The 21,429-nt window shown below is 41.8% G+C and overlaps 1 protein-coding gene across 1 annotated transcript in view; it reads left to right on the top strand.

Moving 5' to 3' along the window:
- The window catches only part of MKI67 (marker of proliferation Ki-67), a 28,236-nt gene extending 8,197 nt beyond the window's left edge, over positions 1-20,039 (top strand). The window contains exons 7-16 of the mRNA XM_051616666.1: positions 550-2,031; positions 2,329-2,564; positions 3,273-3,696; positions 5,751-5,866; positions 6,064-6,235; positions 6,324-6,458; positions 7,180-8,396; positions 13,381-13,456; positions 15,046-18,120; positions 19,570-20,039. Of these exons, the coding sequence (XP_051472626.1) occupies positions 550-2,031; positions 2,329-2,564; positions 3,273-3,696; positions 5,751-5,866; positions 6,064-6,235; positions 6,324-6,458; positions 7,180-8,396; positions 13,381-13,456; positions 15,046-18,120; positions 19,570-19,721 (7,085 nt within the window). The 3' untranslated portion in view covers positions 19,722-20,039. The remainder of the gene's footprint in view (positions 1-549; positions 2,032-2,328; positions 2,565-3,272; positions 3,697-5,750; positions 5,867-6,063; positions 6,236-6,323; positions 6,459-7,179; positions 8,397-13,380; positions 13,457-15,045; positions 18,121-19,569) is intronic.
- Positions 20,040-21,429: the final 1,390 nt, after the last annotated feature.

Here is a 21,429-nt window from a genome sequence, read left to right as displayed (position 1 = left end):
TTGGATGCAGTGTGCAGGTTGCAGTGGGTTGGCAGCACAAGTGCAGTCACTTGCTTTCTCACCTGGGAAGTGGTGGCTTTGCTTTATTGTTTGGCTTTACCCAAAAAAAGCACTGCCACGCTTCGTGCAATGCATGTTGTGCCCTGCCAAAAACCAGGCTGAACTGTGGCAAGCCCATCTAAATGGTTGGGTAATTCTGTATTTACAGATTTGTCTGTGGCAGCCCTAGAAAAAGGTGTCCATGAGCCATTGATTCAGAAGAAAAATAGAATTGTGAAGTACCAAATACCTTACCTGTATATGGAATAAGTTCCAGATTACAATTTAAAATTTACATCAAACATTTCAATAGTAGTGGTTCTATTATGAGAGAAATTGTTATTGTTAACAGAACTTTATTCACAGTAACCTGGGCTCTGGTTGATTGTCTTAGGAGGAAAAAGGAAGGAATTTTTATCTGTATTTATGGAGCTCCTATTTGTAGTTCTTCAGTTTTAAAGTAACTCTGAATCTTGCTTTTTTGTTGTGCTTTGCTTTTTTCCTTTGTAGATAATGCTGAGTGTGAAGAAAACAAAGCCAATGAAAATAAGCAAAGTACAGAGGAAAGTATTACCAAAGCTTTACCTGTCAAACTACAAACACCCAAATCTTCATGCAAAATCCAGCAATCTACTAAAATGCAATATGAAAAGTCTCCTTTTAGTCAACTGTATGACAAACTGAAGCATGACTTTCAAGTGAAAAAATCTCTGCTGGAGGGAAATGTTTCTCAACGAGGTGCAAAAGAAGATGGAAAGAGTGTTGTGCTAGAACCAAGTGCTCAGATTCCATCATCCAGATGTGGTTGTGCTCTGGGAAGCCTGGTGAAAGAAAAAGAAATAGGCAGAAGTGAAAATACTGACGCTGGTAAAATAACAGATGTCATCATTTCAGAATTTAACCGGTTCTCACCTGTGGGAAGTTCTGCCAAGAAGAGTTTTACCAGAACTCCTCGACTTTCTGTCTCAAGATATATTAGTAAAATGAATCACCTGCACGGACTTAAGGAACTAAGTACAGCAGGGGAATCTACAGGGACTGAAGATCCAACCAAACCCAGTGCACAGAATGGTGGAAATGCAGCATTTTCCCTGAGGCAGTGCTCCATTGAACGCCTGGACTGTCCAGATATAGTGAAAATCTACAGCTCTGCACTAACAGCAGATAAACCAGGACAAACAACAGACATGACAAATGCTTCTGAAGCAGAGAAATATGTTCTGCCTGCACCAGCACCCAGAAGGAAGAGTCCTCGGTCCCGTTTTGTATCACCTCTCAAAGAAACCAGTGGAGTGGCTCCTGGAAATCCTGATACTCCAAAAACTGGACGACGTGTGTCATTCAAACGTAAGTCTTTTTCAGGAGCTTTAGCTGAAGGTCAAAGAGAAGATGCAGTCTGCAGAAATGACGGCCTCCAAGAACCACCTTTGGCAGAAAAATGCTTAAAACAAAGGCGAAATAGTACACAGCACACACCACGAAAGTCTGTAAAAGAAGATGTGCTGAAAGCAACTTGTGATCAGGCAAACCTTGTTAACTCAAAAGATGGACATCCTGAAACTCCTGCCTCTAACTCCAAGAGTCCCAGAAGAAACAGCAGGCAAAGTAAAGAAATAGCAAACAAAAGTGTCCTTTCAGAGACACTGGCTTCAGATGAGGTAACATCAAAAGTGGCATCTCCTGCTAGTCAGAAATCTGGCTCTGGAAGAAAGAGGGGCAGGCCAAGGACCTCTGGGCTGCCAACTGAAAAAGCATTGGAGACAAGTGATGTTGCAGAGCATGACAACAAGAGTACAGCCAGAGAAGAGAGTGGAAGTCAGGAGGAGCTGCCCATAAAGGGGGATCATCAGACACAGCATTCGGAAGATCCCAGCATTACAAGACCTCGTAGATTGTCCTCAAAGAGAAGGTCTTCTGGAAGTGCTACTGAACTGAAAGACGAGACTGTCACAGAAACGAGTGTTTCTGGCCCGCTGGCTGAAGAAGAATCAGGTAAATATGTTTAATCCTCTCCCTCATTGTTTTTATGAGAATTTTTTCACTTGCATAAAACACAGAACTCGTTGCTGACATAACAGCTCTAAAATATTTATCATAGTTATATAGACAATAAAAATAACACAAGATGTGAAAAAGTTTACCCAGTTGAATCTATTTTTCTTGAAGGTAAGTTGCCTTCTAATATGTTTCCAACTTTAAAATGCATGAGTAAGCACTGTTTTCTGTGCTGGTTAAAATATTGATTTGGATTCTGTGATATATAGAAATATTTTCAATTGTTACTTTTAGGCAAGAGGAAAAGGGTATCCCAGAAGAGGAAAAGTGATTTGCTGCTTCAGCCTTCGGGGAAAAGAAAGAGGGTGTCTTTTGGTGGTCACCTGAGTCCAGAGCTTTTTGATAAAAGTTTGCCTCCCAACTCCCCCCTTAAAAGAGGAGCAATTCCTGCCAGGCTGAGCTTGCCCTTTGGAAACTCACCACGTGCTGTTCTGAAAAAAGCTCAGGGCCTGAAGCACTTTGCAGTCCAGGTAAGTGTTGAGATTAACCAAGTGCTTAAGACAATGGGAACAGATTTTATAAATTCTAAGACTTGTAAAATTAATGAACAATGAGTAATAAACCTTGTTAGATCTATGTTGGGAAGTGGAAATTGTAATTAATTGCAAATTAAAAAGATATTTGAAAGAATCACATTTAAATGGCCATTTTCTTCTCCATTGTAGGAAGGGGCTCACCTTACCATTTAGATCTGCCTTTCACCTCACACCTATTGCTCATTCTGGTGCATATGCAGGAGTATGTTTCTGCATGTTTGTGCTTAGCAGCAGTGTCTAAAAGTTGCAGTTTACCATAAATAACAGAAAACAGAACAGTAGTTTGTTGGCAAACTGTGCCAGCTGCTGCCACATGGGATGGCTAGAGGCTTGAATATGTTTGCTGTTGATTTAAACTACTGAAAATGTGTGTGATGTGCTTGTTGTGAACAAAACTTTTGAATGAAGTGGAATAATAAGTTCACTTAACTTATTCAATTGAATTTGCATGTGTCTTTTGAGACTGCTTTGACATTTTAAACTTGTTAAAAGTTTGTTTTCAGAAAATACCTTTTAAGGCTTTTGCAAATGGTCTGATATTTTATACTGTTGTATTTACATGCCAGATGCAGATGAGCATTTGCAGCTCAGCTATATCTAGTCACATTTTAGCTTTATGTATTTTTTTCTTTTTTCTACCAGGAACTTACTGAATATTTGCAGAAAGAAAAAATGTCACCAAGAAAAATACTAGCCCAGAAGTCCCCAGCTGCCTCATCTCCTGCCTCTGGGAAGGCAACACCTGAATTACCTTTGGGCTCTCCAGCACCTTCTGCAAAAGGACGTTTCTCTGTTGCTCACATCACAACCCCATCTCCAATTGCAGAAGAGAAGGAGGCTGGTGCAGATGCTGTGAATCCAAAGGAGAAAAGTAGTGCCCGAGTGAAAACACCCAAATCTTCTAATGTTAACCAAGATGATAAAACCTTGTCAATGGCTACACCTGACAAGTTAACCAGAAGTGCACAACTTGCTTTGAAGGTCACTCCCATGAAGAGGAGGAGTGGGGCTGTAGCAGCTATTAATGCAAAAAGAAGAAGTGGTGCCTCTAGTGCCAATTTACTAGGTTTGTTTCAGCAGTTAATTTTTAATATGATTTTTCATGCTTTAAAATACAGGACCAAAACTGAAGTAAGCCTATCTTTTTGTTATGCAGAGGCCACCAAATGGTTAGTGTATCTTCTGATGGGGGTTCTACTTGCTGTGAACCACTGTGAATTGCAAAGTGTTACATTTTCTCATATTCATAAAACAAATTACTAAAGTATGAATAACCCTGTATCTAGAGCGAAAATCTAAATGTTCAGAAGTTGGAAAACGGTAGAAATAAGGTTGTCTTTCCAAGTTTAGTTGCAGTAGTGATCATCCAAGTCCTTCAAGTTCAAGTAGTACTGAACTAAATCAAATTTTGTCAGTTCCATCAATTTTCATTTGAAAACCTGCACTGTCTAAGCAGTTGAGCTTCAGTTTGGGTTTTATGCCTTGTTTTTATGCACAATTCACAACTTTATCCATGGACTTGATTGCCCTGAACTGCTGACAATTATATATAACATACATAATGAAAAACAGGATGATAACTGGGTGTCATTTGGAATATTTTGGAAGTTGAACCATTGTATTTAAACATTGAACACTGCTTTGAGGTAGTTTTTGCAGCATCAGAAGCATTGATAGGAAAGCCCTGGCTCCTGACATTTTTATCTTTGAGGAAACTTACAGATAAAGTGTCTTTGTCATCTGTTTTCATAAATTAACTTAATTTTGATTCTTTCAAATTTCAAGTTTCCCACCAACACCACTATTCACCCAGGGATGTTGATTACTCTTTACTGTCTCCATTGTTTGTTTATAATTTTGAACAACATACTACAAAATGTCCCAACAATGGTCTCATAATTATTATCAGATGATGAGATAAAATCACAATACTTCCTGGTTACTACAGCTGGAAGTGGCATTATTCTTTTAGTGAAATTATTAGGTTATTTTTTTCAGTGGCTTTGGTGGTTCTGTCCATTTTCATGGCATCAGAATACTTAAAAAATTATGACATACCACCTCTCTGAAATGTGTGCTTTTTGATAGCAGTGCAGCAGTTTCTTCTTGAATATGAAAAGCACACCACAGTTCTTATAAATTTTGGGTGTCTACTTTGCATCCAAAAGAAAACTCTGTGTTTCCAATGCTTTTTCAGGTAATTTTTTGCATCCTTGGCTTTTTTTCTGCGTATCCTGATCACCCTAGCAATGACAGCTTCTGAAAGTTTTTTATTTACAGACTTTCCCCAACTTGCACAGCAATTCTGACAAGAGAATAACATCCTTCAGAAACAGCATTCCCCTTTTATCTCTATTTACAAAAAAACACAATTGTTTATTGTATAGGATGCCTGTCTTCTCATAGCCTATTTCTCAAGGAAACAGGGCAGATGTCCTTCCACCTTACAGCTTCATTTATTCCAGAGTTGTAACCAATTCCCCTGTTCCTCTGAGTAGAGAATGATGGTGTGGTAAAGATAACCTTGCTTTGGGAATTTTCACAGTATGTTATAGGGAGAAGGTGATATAAGAAAAAATTAGGGAATATCTGTGTAGATCTAAATGCTGTAAGCAGTATAAATAAGTAATTTCCTGGCTACAACCTTCCTTGGAAGGTGGTGAAAAAGAAAAGCTGGATATGTTTTGCTAAGAAGCCATTCCTCTGATGTTGAAATCTCATGTCCCACCAGGGAAAAGTTCCAGTATAATGAAGGAGACTGAAGGGCTTATGGCAAGTTTCTATTGGGAAAAATTATTTCCCTACAAAAAGAGAGAGGACACAATTGGATCAGCCCTCAGTTCTAGGATCTAACATCTGTTTGACACTGTGTGGAGCTTTTTGTTGTTGTTTTGTGGTGGAAATGGCCATGCTGGGTGATTGGGCACTTGATCAACTTCAGCTGAAATTGAGTCTGTCTTCCAACTGAAAGCATTTCACAAGGCACTTAGGTATAGGTGTTGTCTGATGACACCATAAGGACTTCCCTGTGTCTGACTGCAGCAAATCCGTTGGAATAAAAACAAATTATGAATTTCCCTTTATAAAGCTGAGAATTAAAGTGGTTATTTCTCTTCTTAGTTGCAAAATCTTGGGCAGAAGTGGTAAAATTAGGTGTTGCAAGACCACAGTCAAAGGCTGTTAAAAGAAGTGTCCGAAGAGGAAGACCTCTCAAGAAGACAACTCGGGCACCAAAGGTATTCCTTTTTGTTTCTCCACAACCACAAAACAGCTCGTAGGTGTTCTGCTACAGAAACTGGAAGCTGGTGAGCTTTTAGTATGATACCAAATGGGTGTTGGTGTCTTTGTCACAGTTCATAAAAAATACAGATTTTGTATAAAAGGGAACTTTGGTTACTAACATTATTTTTTTTTCCTTCTTTCTCTTGTGCAGACTCCAGAAAAAAAAGTCAAAGGTCATGTCAGTACAGGTCATGCAGAGTCACCTGATACAATAGTTGTAGGTAGAGCTTATGCCACCAGAGTCAGAACAGCTGGACGGGTGCCTAAAGTGGTAAAAAATCCTGTCTTGAAGCTAAACAGGAATATGGATGAAAGTTTCACAGGTAAGTTTTTAGAGGCTGTAGCCCACTTTGCCAGTTGTGTAGTTCTTCTGTCAAAGCATATCCTCATTTCTCTGAATATAATTTATAGGAATGACTGAAATGTTCCAAACTCCAGAAAATAAGAATGGGAGTACATTCTCTTTGGCCACTGTTGAGAAGACTGATTCTACACCAACGTGTAATGCAGTGGATATTTCTGAGTTGCAGACTCCTGAGGAATCTGGTATGTTTGTTACCTGAAAAGAAAGGAAATGTTTAGGTATATTTAGGGGTAGAGGTGTGTCTGCTGCTTGAGACAGTGAGTAGTCTAAGCCTGGGCAGAGCTGATGTTCTGAGATAGAGCATCTGGCAACATAAGGAAAAGGGACTGATAAGGTGGTTAGTCACTGGAAGAGGTTCCCTAGGGAAGTGGTCAAGGCACCAAGTCTGTCAGAGTCCAAGGAATGTCTGGAGAACACTAGTTCTTATGGTTTAGTTTTAGGCAGACCTGTGAGGAGCAGGGGGTTGAACTCTCTAATCCTTATGGGTCCATTCCAAATGGTGACATTCTATGATACAAATTTTACAAAAATCTCTTGTAATTTATTTTTTCTTGTTGTCAGAAAAGTCAAATGTATGTTCTTTAATGTGCAGGTTTCTGATTTGTGTCTGGTATTGCTTCAGAGCATAGAAGAAATTGCAATTAAAAACTTGCACCACTGGAAATTTTTGGGACAACAGAAAACTTTCATATCAGAATAAATAAGAAAGAATAATTTTTATAGACAATTTTTAAAATGTATGCTCTGTCTTGTAGAAGCTAATTATCAAGGCAATTGTTGATGCACATTTTTGGAAGGCTCCAGCTGTTTGAATCTGTTTTACTTAGTTATACAGCAATTAGAATGCTTGGATTTTCTGTTGAATTCTTTTTGCAAATTACATCAATCTGCTGCTTGTTTCAGGAGAGATGATGGTGTCACCATTAAATAGTTCAGATGCTGCAGAACAGGAACAAGATAGTCCAGGCATTTATCACTTATTAAGAGAGAACGAGTCTCTCAAGTCTATGTTTGATGCAGTATCCACAAAAACTCCTGAAAAAAGAAAAACTATGCTGGAAGAAATTGGTAGTGGGGATAGTTTGTCAAGAATTCCAGAAAAAGAAGTATCTCAAGTGACGTCAAGAAGAAAAAGGAGTACTTCAAAGCAGAAGTTGGAGCCAGCTGAGGTCATGTCAGGCACTAAGCAGCTTTTAAGGACCCCAGAGCAAAGACCGGAACTGGTAGAGGCCTTGTCAGGCATCAAGCAGCTCATGAAGACCCCAAAGCAGAAGTCAGAGCCTGTTGAGGTCCTATCAGGCATCAAGCAGCTCATGAAGACCCCGAAGCAAAAGCCAGAGCCAGCTGAGGCCCTGTCGGGCATCAAGAAGCTCATGAAGACCCCAAAGCAGAAGCCAGAGCCTGTTGAGGTCCTATCAGGCATTAAGCAGCTCATGAAGACCCCGAAGCAAAAGCCAGAGCCAGCTGAGACCCTATCAGGAATCAAGCAACTCATGAAGACCCCAAAGCAGAAGTTGGAGCCTGCTGAGGTCCTGTCAGGCATCAAGCAGCTCATGAAGACCCCGAAGCAAAAGCCAGAGCCAGCTGAGGCCCTATCAGGAATCAAGCAGCTTATGAAAACCCCAAAGCAGAAGCCAGAGCCTGTTGAGGTCCTATCAGGAATCAAGCAACTCATGAAGACCCCAAAACAGAAGTTGGAGCCTGTTGAGGTCCTGTCAGGCATAAAGCAGCTATTGAGAACCCCACAGCAAGAGCTGGGACCTATTACAGATGAACTTGCCTTTAGAAGATTGCAGAAAACTCCAGTACAAGGAAAGGAAGCAGTAAAAGATGTGGCAGGTGTTAGTTTCATCAAGAAAACTCCAAGGGTGAAGTCTCAACCAGTAGAAGACATGATTGGGGTCAGCCGTATTTTCAAGACACCAAAGGAAAAGGTCGAACCCATAGAAGATATGTTTGGTATTAGTAGACTAGTGAAGACTCCAAGAGAGAAGTATCAAGCAGTTGATGATTTTGTGGGTCTGCAAAGACTCCTGGCAGAACCCAGGCAGAAATGTTCTGATTCTGAAGTGGACTATGGTGGAGTCACAGAAATGTTTGGTACACCAGAGGAAACAAAGGTAAAATACTTTCATTTAGCTTTTGGAAGGAACAGATTTAGAGTTTGAAGCCTGCAGTTAGAATGAATCTTTAGGCCTCTTAGATCCTTCTTCAAGCATTCTTCATAAGATTTATTCTCTAGGCCCTTCACCAGCTTCGTTGCCCTCCTCTGCCCTCACTCCAGCACCTCAAGATCTCTCTTGAATTGAGGTGCCCAAAACTGGACACAACACTCCAGGTGTGGCCTCACCAGTGCTGAGGACAGGGGGACAATCACCTCTCTGCTTCTGCTGGTCACACCATTTCTAATACAAGCCTGGATGCCATTGGCTTTCTTGGCCACCTGGGCACACTGCTGACTCATATTCAGCCCCTTGTCAATGAGAACCCCCAGGTCCTTTTCTGCCAGACACTTTCCAGCCACACTTCCCTAAGCCTGGAGCGTTGCCTGGGGTTGTTTGGCCCAAGTGCAGGACCCTTGTTGAAGCCCAGACCATTAACATTAGCCCAACCATCTCATCTGTCCAAGTCTCTCTGCAGAGCCTCCCTATCCTCATGCAGATCAAAACTCCCACCTAGCTTGGTGTCATCTGCAAACTTACTGATAATACACTCGATGTCCTTACCAAGGTCATCAATAAAGGTGTTAAACAGAAACAGTCCCAACACTGAGCCCTGAAGAACACCACTTGTGACTGGCCCTAGCTGGATTTGACTCCATTGACCACCACTCTTTGGGCCCAACTGTCCAGCCAGTGCTTGGTCCAACAGATCATATGCTCATCCAGGCCATGAGCAGCCAGTTTTTTTTATGTCAGTTCTGTGGGGAACCATGTCAAGTGCTTTTTGGAGGTCCAGATAGACAATATCCACAGCCTTTCCCTCATCCAATAGTCAAGTCATCAGGTCATAAAAGGAGATCAGGGTCGTCAGGCAGGACCTGCCTTTCATAAACCCATGCTGACTGGGCCTGATCCCCTGGTTACTCTTTATATGTCTTCTAATAACACTCAAGATCTGCTCCATGACCTTCCCTGGTACTGAAGTTAGACTGATAGGTCTATAGTTTACTGGATCCTCCTTTCTGCCTTTCTTATAGATGGGTGTTACATTTCCTACCTTCCAGTCCATTTAGACCTCCTCAGTTAGCCAGGACTTCAGGTTAATAATGGAAAGTGGCCTGGTGATCACGTCTGCCAACTCTTTCAGCACCCTTGGATGTAGCCCATCTGGTCCCATAGACTTGTGTGCATCTAAGTGGTGTAGCAGGTCTCAGACCACTTCCTCTTTAATTGTGATGACCTCATTCCCCTCATGTGGCTGTGTATCCATGGAACAGCTGGTTCCACTGCTAAAGACTGAGGCAAAGTAGGTGTTGAGCACCTCAGCCTTTTCCTCATCCTTTGTTACTAAGATTCCCTCTGCATCCAATAAAGGATGGAGATTTTCCCTAATCGTCCTTTTGCTGTGAACTTGTAGAAACATTTTTTATTATCCCTAAAAGCTGTAACTAGTTTGAGCTCTAGCTGTGCTTGGGCTCTCCTAATTTTCACCCTGCATAGGTTCACTTCATCTTCATAGAGTTCATGAGTGACCTGTCCCCTCTTCCAAAGGTCATAGACTCTCCTTTTGTTCCTAATGTCCAGCCAAAGGTCCCTGTTTAGCCAGGCTGGTCTCATATTCCACTTACTGGTTTTCCAGCACGTGGGGACAGCAGCTCCTGTGCCTTTACAACTTCTTGCTTGAAGTATGTCCAGCCTTTCTGAACTCCTTTATCCTTCAAGGCGCCTCCCAAGGGACTTGGTCCATCACTCTTCTGAGAAGGTGAAATTTGCCCTCTGGAAGTCTAAGGTGGCAGTTTTACTAACCCCTCTCCTTGTTTCTCCAAGGATCAAAAACTCAGTCATCTCATGATCACTGTGCCCTAGATGGCCTCCAGCTTTTACTTCCCCCACAAGATATTCCCTGTTCACCAGAAGCAGGTCCAGGAGGCCACCTTCCCTGGTCAGCTCACTTATCAGCTGTGCAAGGAAGTTATCTTCCACTCATTCCAGGAACCTTTTGGAATGTTCCCTCTGCTGTGTTGTATTCCCGGCAGATGTCTGGGAGGTTAAAGTTCCCCCACAAGAACAACAGCAAGTGACTGGGAGATTCCTCCCAACTGCTTATAGAAAGCTTCATCCACCTCACTGCTTTGGTTGGGAGGTCTATAGCAGACTCCCACAGCAATACCAGCTTTATTGGCCCTTAACCTCATCCACACACTCTCAACTTCATCATGACTATACTTGGTTTCCAAGCTCTCATAGCATTCTCTAACACACAGGGCCACTCCACCCCCTCTCCTTCCCTTTCTATCCCTCCTGAAGAGCTTGTAGCCATCAATTGTGGCACTCCAGTCATTTGATGAATGCCACCACGTTTCTGTGATAGCCACTGTCATGGTTTTCCTGGTGTATCATGGCTTCAAGCTCCCCATTTGTTGCTCATGCTGTGTGCATTGGTATAGATGCACTTCAGATGAGCTAATGATTCCAACACATTTTTTTCCACTGTGGGCCCCATTTCCTACCAGACCCTTCTCAGGTGCTTCCATGATTTCTAAACTTACCTATCCTTTCTCTCATATGAAATGCAGAATCTTCCCTAGTCCACCATCCTTCAAGCCCTGGCATGTTTCTCTTGGGCTTGTCCTTAACAGGCCCAGTTATCTCCCCTTCCCCCTTCATATCTAGTTTAAAGCCCTGTCAATGAGCACTCCTGCCCCAAAAGCCTTTTCCCCCTCTGGAACAGGTGCATCCCACCTGCCACCAGCAGGTCAGGTGCCTTGTATAGCAGCCTGTGATCAAAAAACCCAAAGCCCTGCCTATGGCACCAGTCACACAGCCATGCATTGATCTGCAGGCTCCTCCTGTTTATCTCTTCACCCTTTCTTGCAACAGGAATGGAGGCAAGAGCTGCTTGTGCTCCACAGCCCCTAACCAGCCGTCTCAGGACCCTGAAGTCTCTCTTCATTGCCCTTGGACTCCTTGTGACAATTTTATCACTGCCAACCTGAAAAACCAGCAGTGGACAGTAGTCAGAGGGCTGCACCAGATCAGAGAGTTTCCTTTTAACATCTCTAATCCAAGCCCCAGAGAAGCAGCAGACTTCCCTGGGGGATGGGTCTGGTTGACAAATGGGCCCTTCTGTTCCCCTCAGAAGGGAGTCACCCACCACAATTATTCTCCTTTTCTTCTTAGCTGAAGAAGTCCTACGGTGTGGGGGTGAGTGACAAGCCCTAGGTGATGCACTAGATGGATCTACCTCTCCCATCTTCCTTTGCCTGGCCCTGAAGTTCCAAAGCCTCATCCCTATTTTTCAAGGGCAGCTGGGAGGTGGGGGGGGCGGGGCATGAGTGTTTTCACTGACCTCTCCATTCCTCCCTGTCCCCTGAGTTCCCTCCTTCTCTCTGATGACAGGAGGGGAGGGGATCCATCACTTGCTCCAGAACCTCTTCCTTCTGCCCTTGCCTCAGAGTGTGGCTCCACCAATCTGTTTCGCTTTTGCATTCTCTGATGCCTCTTAACCTCTCTGCCTCCTCCCTCAGTTCACCCACCTGCCCGTGCAGATCACGTTCTTGCTCACACCGCACGCAAGCAGTGTCCCTGCCTCCCTCTGGTACCAGTGCCAGGCTCAGCCATTCGCTGCAGCCCCAGACCTGCACGAAAGCTCAGCCCGAGTTCCCACATTCTTTCTCACGGGGGCTTTTGGTCGTGTTGTGACCCACACGAAATTGCTTGCGCCGTGCCACTCTAACCCAGCTGGTGCCGCTCTCCGCGCTGCCGCTGCTCTGAGGAGCTGCCCAGAGGCCACTTTTCAATTTTGTCGCGGTTCTCAGACGCGTCCCCGACACATCAGCCTTCCGGTTCCTGATAGAATTTCCACTCAGTTTCGGGTCTGCCCGCTCTGCCCCGGCTTCACAGACTCCGGGAAGCCCGGCTCTCCGCTCCGCAAGTGGTCTGCGCGGGAATCGGCCATGCCCATTCCCTCTGGTGGAAAAGATACCTTCTTGAAGAGCACTTCATGTGGATGTGAAGGCTGTGAAGATGGCCATCTTTCTTCCTGGTAGCCTTCTCCTGTGCCTGCCTCCCTGCTGGCAGACAGAGCTCAATACACATTGCAATCTGAACACTTTTTTTCTCTGGTAATCTGTTCCTGTTCTTTTTAAAGCACCCTCCAAATTGCTTATATCAAATCCTTTCTCAGCCTTCCTTTTCATAAGCAAGGTGTATGGTTGGTTGTTTTTGTGTTGTTTTTTTTTTTTTGTACAGCTGCTTGATACCCTATAGGTTAAATTTTAAGCTGTTTTTCTTTAAGCATTTGACAAAACATGTTCTTGTGTGATCAGCTAATTGCTCACTGTGCCCCCAAGCTTTTCATGGCTTCCTGGATGGATGCCTCTTTCATAAAGATGGTTTTATCATTGTGCATTGGCCTGTGCTAATGCTACTTTTCTTTGAAGGAATGTTACTGAGGTTGCTCTACCATTCCAACCTTATAATCCACAGCTTCATCACTCCTGTCATTTGTGAATTTTATTAGTAATGATTTTTACATTCATTCCCAGATCCACTGGTAAAATGTTGAGTATCCCTGGGCCTAGAGCTCACCCGTGTGAACCACGAAATACTGAAATGATTTGGCTGCAATCCCCCAAACCTCTTGAGCACTCATTTGGACACTTCTCAACCAATTCAAGAAATACTTTTTAAAATTCTATGTACTGTTGTCTTTGACTTTAAGAACTGCTACACTGGCTCAGATGGCAAGTATGAGGTTTTATGTATTTACTGCTAATATCAGATACACGGATACAGTTACAAAACTTTGATTTCTTTTTTGGAGAAAAGTGGTTGACAAGACTTTTTTCAGCTATTACTGTACATTAATTTTGTACAGGTTGACTCCATTATTTCTTGTCCTGTCAGACATGCATTTATTGATTTTTGTTTATTCCCTTAGGTCAGATCAGTAAATGTTACAGATTCTAAGCCAGAAGACAGTGCATCTCCTTCTACACATTCCAATCAAAAACACGGTAGGTACAAATATATTTGCTTGATCTAGAGGAAAAAAAATATGAAGTTATCATGAAGTTTAGAAGAAAATTCAAAAACAGTGCAAAGTGTGGATAGTTCAGGGAATTTGTTCAGTTCTCCACGGTGAGCACCAGGTGTTGGAATTCTGTTGGTGCAGAAGTAACAGTGTAGTAGTTTTTTGGTGTGGTGAAGCTGGCATCTCCAAATATGCCACTAAAAAACCTGATGTTAAGATCTCCACTTAGAATCATCTTTCCCTGCAAAAACTTTCTGTCACAGTTTGACTCTGGATTAGCAACTAAACCAGTGACAACAGTGCTCACCATCCCCTCCCACACAGGTAGGTAAAGGAGAGAGAGAACAAGGAGAGAGACTTTCCTGATTGAAAACTAAGCTAGATAGCTTTAATGAAATACTGTAAAATAATGTGCAGGAATGTGCAAAACCCTATTGCCTCCCTGCAGCCACTCCCACATCACTCTCCTGAGCTGTGAGCAGCTCCAGGATGTCTGGAAATGGTGGCAGAGCAAAATAGGAGTTGAGGGCAGAGTTTTGAGGGGCAGGAAGGCAAAGGCCATCAATAGTGATGGATAGATGGAGTCCTCTCTGGACACTGGCCATGGATGAAAGAGAAAGGAAGAAGAAGGGGCCTAACTTCCATGATCCCTGAGTTTATACCAAATGCCAAGTATCTTTTGGATGGAATACTTTGGCCCATTTTGCCATCTGTCTAGTCCACTCCTCCCTGTGGGAGGATTGTAGATACGAGTCTTCTGCTCCCTTAGTGTCCAAAGTAGCAAATCCCACCAGCAGAGCAAAATGCCCTTAGTCTCTCAGCAGAATCTATCAACACTCAGGCTCTATCGTTCCACTGGCTGGAAAACTTGCTGCTAGTTTCAGCAAATGTGCTGCTTGTAAGATAGTTCACTGAAGGGAAAAAAAAAAATATTCAAAAGAAAATTGGCTTCATCCTGGCTCAAACCAGGACACTTTCCAAAACATATCTTAAATCTCTGAGTGCCACTGTGATGGAGATCCCTCAAAACACAGGAGCTGACTAAGAATGAACATTTATTGCAAGCAACACTATTTAGCCTCCAATAAATTAAAAAACAATACCATGAGTTCAGAGATCATTTGGGAATGTTACTGCTCTACACCATAACTACTTAAGAATTCCTAAGCTTTTTTGAATAGTCTTAAAATAGAATCATATCACAGAATTGTTTGAGTTGGGAGGGACCTGAAAGATCATCTAGTTCCAACCCCCCTGCATGGGCAGGGACACCTCCCACTTAACATGGATAATAATGATAATGATGATAATAATAATAATAACAACAACTAATAATAATCCCACATGGGTCCACAGACAAAAGGAAAAGCCTCCCCCTCAGTCACTTGTCTAACAGGGACAACATTCACTCAAAGATAACTGGTTAAAGTAAAATTAAGTGTGATTTGGTCAAGTAAGAAGGCTCTACTAGGACAGTTTGGAACTCACTGATATTTTGATACATTGTCATGTGTAACTTTTGTTTGTGCTCTTTTCTATGTAAAAAATTCAAATGGGGGAAAAATGTTTTAGAAGACACAAGAAATATTTCACAAGGTGAAGATTCTCAACAGCAGGAATCAACCAGTGAAGACCAGTCTACCCAGAGACCAAAAAGGGGCAGATCAAGGAAGACAGCACATCCTACTTCAGCAAAGCAGTGTGAAAAGGATTTGAATTTAAAAGAACTGCAAGATCTGGGAAAAAAGAGCAACCAAGAGGAGATGGGAGAAATCAGTACTTCAGCTGCGGTAGCTAAAAACAGAGGGAGAGGAAGGAGAAGAAACTGTTGTATACAAGAAGAAATGGTTTCACAGCACCCTGTTCAGGAAAAAATAGAAACTGTTTCAGTTGTGGAATCACATGGAGCTACTCAAAGATCAGGACAAGGTAAAAGGAAAGAACCGAAGGAGTTAAAAGATCCAAGTGAGAATCCTGAGTCTTGTGGGAAAGATTCTTCAGTGCTACAAAAAGAACCTGAGACAATGGGGCAGATTTTGCAGGTGTATGGCGTATTAGAAACTGAAGGTGATCCAACCATGAAGAGAGTAAGTGCATCCAGGAGCACTCAAGCTGAAAATTGTCAAGTACAAATGGGTTTAAAAAGTCCTGAAAACAAATCTAATGAAGGTGGTGTAGAAGACAGTGAAGAAATGTTTCTGTCACCTGCAAAGAAGTCTAGAGGAGTAAAGAAGGTAGAAAACACAGAACCACTGATTCCACTTAGAAGAGGAAGAAGAGCTAGAAATGACCAAGTTAAACAAACTGCTTCTGAGCAACTTCATGGGACAAGGATGCTTCGCAAAGTCCCATCAGCAAAGATGATAAAAAGAGATGAACAGACTTGTGAGCAAGATACTGAGGCTGCCCCAGCAGAAGAAGCTGAAAGCAAAACCAAGCTTGAAATAAAGATAGCAGAGAAAAGAGTTAAGTCTTTAAGAAGGGCTAGAAAGCACTCAGCTGATGGAAAAGCTGACATTTGCGGGATGGTGCTTGAAAACATACGGAACATTCAGAAAACAGAGGAAACTTCAGCTGATACTGAAACACAGTCATGCATCAAAAATGAGGTTGAAGTATCTCAGGGAGATGAAACAGAAAATGCTCAGGGAAGTACAACAGAGGCATCTCCAAGATTATTAAAGACAGAGTCATGTTCTGGAGACACAAACAATATGGCAGTTACTGCTCTGAACAGGAGTGCAGTACAAGAAACAAACAGAACTAGAAGGAGGAGAGGCAAAGAAGACTCTCTGGAGAAGAAGACTGATGAATTTGCTGAAGATGTAAGCAACCTAGAAATAATTACTCCCAAAACTAAGTCAGAAACAGCAATGGACGAATCTTCTCTCAAAGATTCTTTGGGCTCTGTTTGTATCCAGAATAAGCACCATGTCAAGGACAAGAGCAACATGGCTGCAGCATCAGTACCTGCTGCCAACAGTGCCAGTCGTGCTCATAGCCGTCAAAAGCGGACAAGAAATGAGCAGGGAGTACTTAAACCAGAGCCATCTGGAACTCTGCAGGAGAATCAAGCAGAAAATGGTGAAACTGCACGTAGAAGAGGTGGAGGTAGAAAAGTTACTTTTGAACTTGAAGAATCCAGTTCCAAAGCAGTTGGAGGAAAAGGGAGTTTATCTGGGGATGACAATGGAATGACTTGCAAAGGTGGTCAACATGAGGCTTCAGCAAATACTTCTTCACAAGTAAGGAGGAGCAGAAGAAAGCAAGTTGATTCCCTACCACAGATAGATTGTTCTACCTTTATGGAAAAACAAACACTGAGTGCAGATCATTGTAAAGATGAGGCGTTTGTAAAAGAGGAAGATTCAGCTTTGGAAGCTGCTCCCTCTTCAACAGAAGACAAGCCACTGAGAAGAGGCAAAAGACAAGGGGCTGCTGCAGCATCACAAACATCTAGATCTCTTTCTATCAGAACAAGGCGTGGGTTGCTAGAAGGTGATGATAAAAAGATGACTGGGAGAGAAGATCAAAATTCAGCTTTGGGAAATAAAGCTTTGCAGGAAAAAGCAAATGTGTCGGCAAGGGACAAAAGGAAGAAGATTGATCTAGTAGCAGAGGCAAAAAGTTCATCTTCTCTCCAGAGAAAATGTGGCTTGTCAGATACTGATGATAAAGAGGAGAGAACTAATGAAGAACAAACCATGCCTTTGGAAACAGTGTCCTGTGCAAAAGAGAAGCCATTAGGAAGGGGCAGAAGGAAGGAAACTGCTCTGGCATCACACACAACTAATTACATTTCTCTTAGAGGAAAACGTGCTTTGCCAGCAGATGATGGTAGAGAAGAAGCTTCTAAAGAAGATCAAAATGTTCCATTAGAAACTTTGGATTCATCTGCAAAAGAAAATCAATTGAGAAAAGGCAGAAGAAAAAAAATTACCCTCTTAATAGAAGCCACAAGTTCTGCTCAGGGAAAACAGGGCTTATCAAAAGGAAGTGGCAGAAAGAATAATTATGGGGAAGGAAAAAAGCTGATTTTGGAAAATTCTACTCCCCAAGAAAAAATTAATCTCTCAAAAAGGAACTTGAGGCAAACAGTCACTTCAGTGGTGGTGAGTTCCACCTCACTTCAGGGCTTGCCAGAAGATGGTAAGAATGAAACTTCTGAAGAACAGCAGAGTATACTGTCTGAAGTAGCTCCAACTGCAAAAGAAAATCTATCAAGAGTGGGCAGAAAGAAAAATATTTCTTCCAAATCTGAAGAAACTAGTTCCACTATTCTTAGGGAAAAACCTACTTTGCCCAAAAGTAGGGGTCAAAAGAGGATCCTTAAGCAAGACAAGGATACACTTCTAGAAAATAATTCATCCCAGGAAAAAACAAGGCAATTGAGGAATAAAAGGACAAAGGTAGAATTCTCATCAGAGGCAGCTTCTTCTACTTCTGTCCGTAAAAGCTGTGACTTGCCAGAGAATGGTGCCAGTTCAGAAAGCCAAAATGGGTGTTTGACATCCACTGGTTCTGAAAAAAATCATCAGTCTGGAGAAGGAAAAGGGGTTAACCCTGCACAACAGGCAACGTCCACTTCTCGCAAAAGGAAATGTCAGTTGCCAGCAGATGACTTGGCATCCAAGAAGTTAAAATCAGGTGAGGCAAGGAATTGCTTTCTATTTTCTAAGAAAAGCTAAGTTATTTGAAGATACAACAATAATGTGTACAAAATTCTAAGATTCCTGTGGGCTGCTGTGCTCTTAATATAGAGAGCAAAATCTCTCATTGGAGAATTAAAGGAAAACAGTGGAAAAACCCACAAAGGTGTTTTTCTCACCAAGCAAAATCCTGTCTGTTAGTTCTTACTTTGTCTCCATTTCAGGCCTAGTTGTGGCTGGGCTGGGCTCCGTGTTCTTCAACACTGGAGAGCAGCTGGTGTTATGAACATCAGCTTGGCCTCTGTTTGTACTTTCAAGGTTGCTACAAGCTCAGAGCAAGTAGAGGGGATTGGTTTTATGGGACATGGCATGTATTCTTCCTTTTGGGCTTCTAAAATGTCTTTGTGCTCTTCTAGAATATATTTTGTCTCAGTCCATAAAAATAAATTGTAGTTTAGAGTAAATGCAGCAGTTATGCAGAAGAAGGTGATAATGAATGAACATGATAAAGACACATTTGTAGCACCCATTGTTCTTGTTTCTCCTAAATACCATCTAAGGTCCTGCTTTTGTAGCTCTAGGTTTTGAAGGACCTTTACTTGTCATCAACTGTTTTTTTAAGTTGATGCTAGAAGAGCTTGTAGCTATATTTGAATTAAAAACACAACAAAAGTTCCATGTATCTTCCATGTATAGAAAATATAATTAAATTAATGCATGCAACTAGAAATAACAATCTTCAGTGCTACGTATTAAGGGATTTCCTGCCAAATTGTGCGTGGTCTGTTTGGCTCTTTACCTGTTCTATTGTCTGTGCTTAACCTTAACTTGCTAGTTCCTGCTTCCTGGTACTGATACATGTTCTTGCCAAATGATGGATCTTTTCTGGTGCTTTCCTACCTGCCTGGATGTTTTCTTCCAGGGAGGTCATCTTTTCCCACATGGATTTTAGTGACAGTGTCTGTCGGGTGCTTGGGTTGATGCTGATCTCATGCAGCAGTGTAACTTCCCTGTGCTATCCAAATACTCAATGAGGTGTCTAGTCTTTATAGTTAAAGCCTGACTTTCCAGCTTTGTCTGAGCCACAAAACAGTTGCTATTTGTTCACTTTTGCAGGATTTTTCTTTGGTGTTGGATATGTTTTAGTCTTACACATCAGTAGAAGGAGTTTTAGCTAAAATGGTAGCTAATTGGTTTTGGTGCTCTCATTAATGTTAACCTACTTTCAGAAATAGCTGTAAGTCCTCAGGGATCTGTCTTAAAGGATATTGGATGTGCAGAAGTATGGGGTTTGTAACTGGTTTGTTGAATTCATAGATGTAATCTTTGAAATGTAGTCATGAGGGACATTTCCTTTAAAAACAATGTAACTGAAGACTGAATTTTATGTAAAATGTTTTGATTTGTGATACAAATTTACAGTTAACCTTTTTTTGTGTACAAATAGAGAGTGATGACAATAGAAGGCTACAAAAAGGGAAAAGAAACCAAACTAAGGAAGAACTTGGTGAAGAGGATGGAAGGGCCACTCAGACTGCTGGAGGGATGAACAGGAAGACAAGATCAAGCTCAAGAACAAGTGCAAGAGCAAGAAAATAATCTAAACAGTCACAGAACCCATTTTTAAATCAGTTCATTAATAAAATTGCAGGGGTTTTAATGTGAATGGATTTGCACTCAGATTTTAAGTTCAGATTTTGTAAAGCAATTGCTGGATGATGTTACTACTTTACTGCCAGTTTAATTGTGAGCTATTTTTTGCTTAAATTTTAATACGCTTAAGTCTTATTTTTTTGTTACAGTTCTGTAAATATTCTTTAAAAAACTATAGATATCTGAGCAGAACTACTATGCTGAAAGCTTGGTAATTTTTTTTAAAAAAAGCAAGTTCATTGTACTGAAAAGTGCAGGTTTGTAACTCATTAAATTTGTAAACAATTTGGGGCTTGTGTGTTTTGTCTTCTTAAGAACAGTCAAGAATGGGTAATTACTGCTGTCCTCTCACAGGTGTGTTTCAAAGACCCATTCTCTAGCCAGCTGGCAGAGGTTTGAAAGCATTCCATGGGTCTGCTGCAGACACTTATCTTGGGAACGTGGGCAGGGAGTCTGGGTGGGTGAGAGGGACAGCAGTAGGAAGTGTGTGAAGTTGTGGTGTTGGCCCTTTTCATAGAGTTGCAGTTGACATGGAGCCACTCGTGTGGTTTGGAGACCTTCTTGAGAGATGGAAAACAGCTGTGTGTGTTTGTTTGGAAAGCTGGGTGCTTCCTGTTCCTGCATGGAATGCAGAAAGGGAGAAGAGACCAGAGTTAAAAGGTTGTATTTTTAGAGTCTGTGAGGAGTTATGGATGTTTCTAAAGAACAGGTGGATGCCACGTTTGGATGTTCTTGTTAGCTCTTCATTCCCTTTCTTCAGGTGCGTTCTTTTTTGTGAACTCTGTTGTTCTCTTTCATCAGACTCAGAAATACATTGAGTAAGGAATGCACCAGTTGCTGTCCAGACATTCGGAGCTCAGATGTAATGTGATATAAAGAGGTTTTTTTAAATTTAGGGGTTTTTTTAAATATATGTTTAATATGCTGTGTCTATATCCATAGTTTTTTTAAATACTTTGGGCATTTTATCCTGTTATAATTCACTTATTTTTTCTGTATTTCAATTCTAATGTGTAGATTTCAAGTGCAAGATGGTGTAGATCTGGTTGTATTTTCAAACTGGCTCTCTTGCTTCCTGCATGTGCTTGCTCTGCTGCAGTTAGATGCTTTCCACTCATCAGGACCAGTGGATGGTCTGTTCTTCTGGAAACAGCCCTTTTTTGTGATTGGAATTGGCACTTGCTGATGGTTATTGCTTTAGGATTGAGGAGTCTATTCTCCAGCTTTGCTTTAAGCCTTTCAGATATGAGGAACATCTTTACCCAAAATGTTTACTTGAATCTGTGGCACAAGATTTGCCATCTTCCCAACTTTGAGGTCATGTAGATTCATGAATCTTGTCACAGCAACACCTGAAGCAGTAGGTCTAGACTGTTGTTCTCATTGGTTTTCAGAATCATACCTGTTTTATTGAATGATAGATGATCTTTAAGGCCCCTTCCAACCCAAACCATTCTGATTCTGCAGTTCTGTTAAGTCCCAGCAGGCTGAGCAGCTTCTCCAAGTTTCCTCTCACCCTACAGAAGGGGTGGTCTTTTTCTCCTCACACTTGGTTCATGGTTTTAAGTCTTATCTTACTGCAGAACAGACTGTAAAACTCCCCCTTCATTAACCTGTTTCTTTTTCAACCCCTACTGTCTGCTTCCTACAGGTA

This window comes from Apus apus, chromosome 4, assembly GCF_020740795.1.
Source record: "Apus apus isolate bApuApu2 chromosome 4, bApuApu2.pri.cur, whole genome shotgun sequence".
NCBI classification, from domain to species: domain Eukaryota; kingdom Metazoa; phylum Chordata; class Aves; order Apodiformes; family Apodidae; genus Apus; species Apus apus.
The sequence above is the reverse complement of the archived record's forward strand: the minus strand, read 5'-3'. Positions and strand labels throughout refer to the sequence as shown.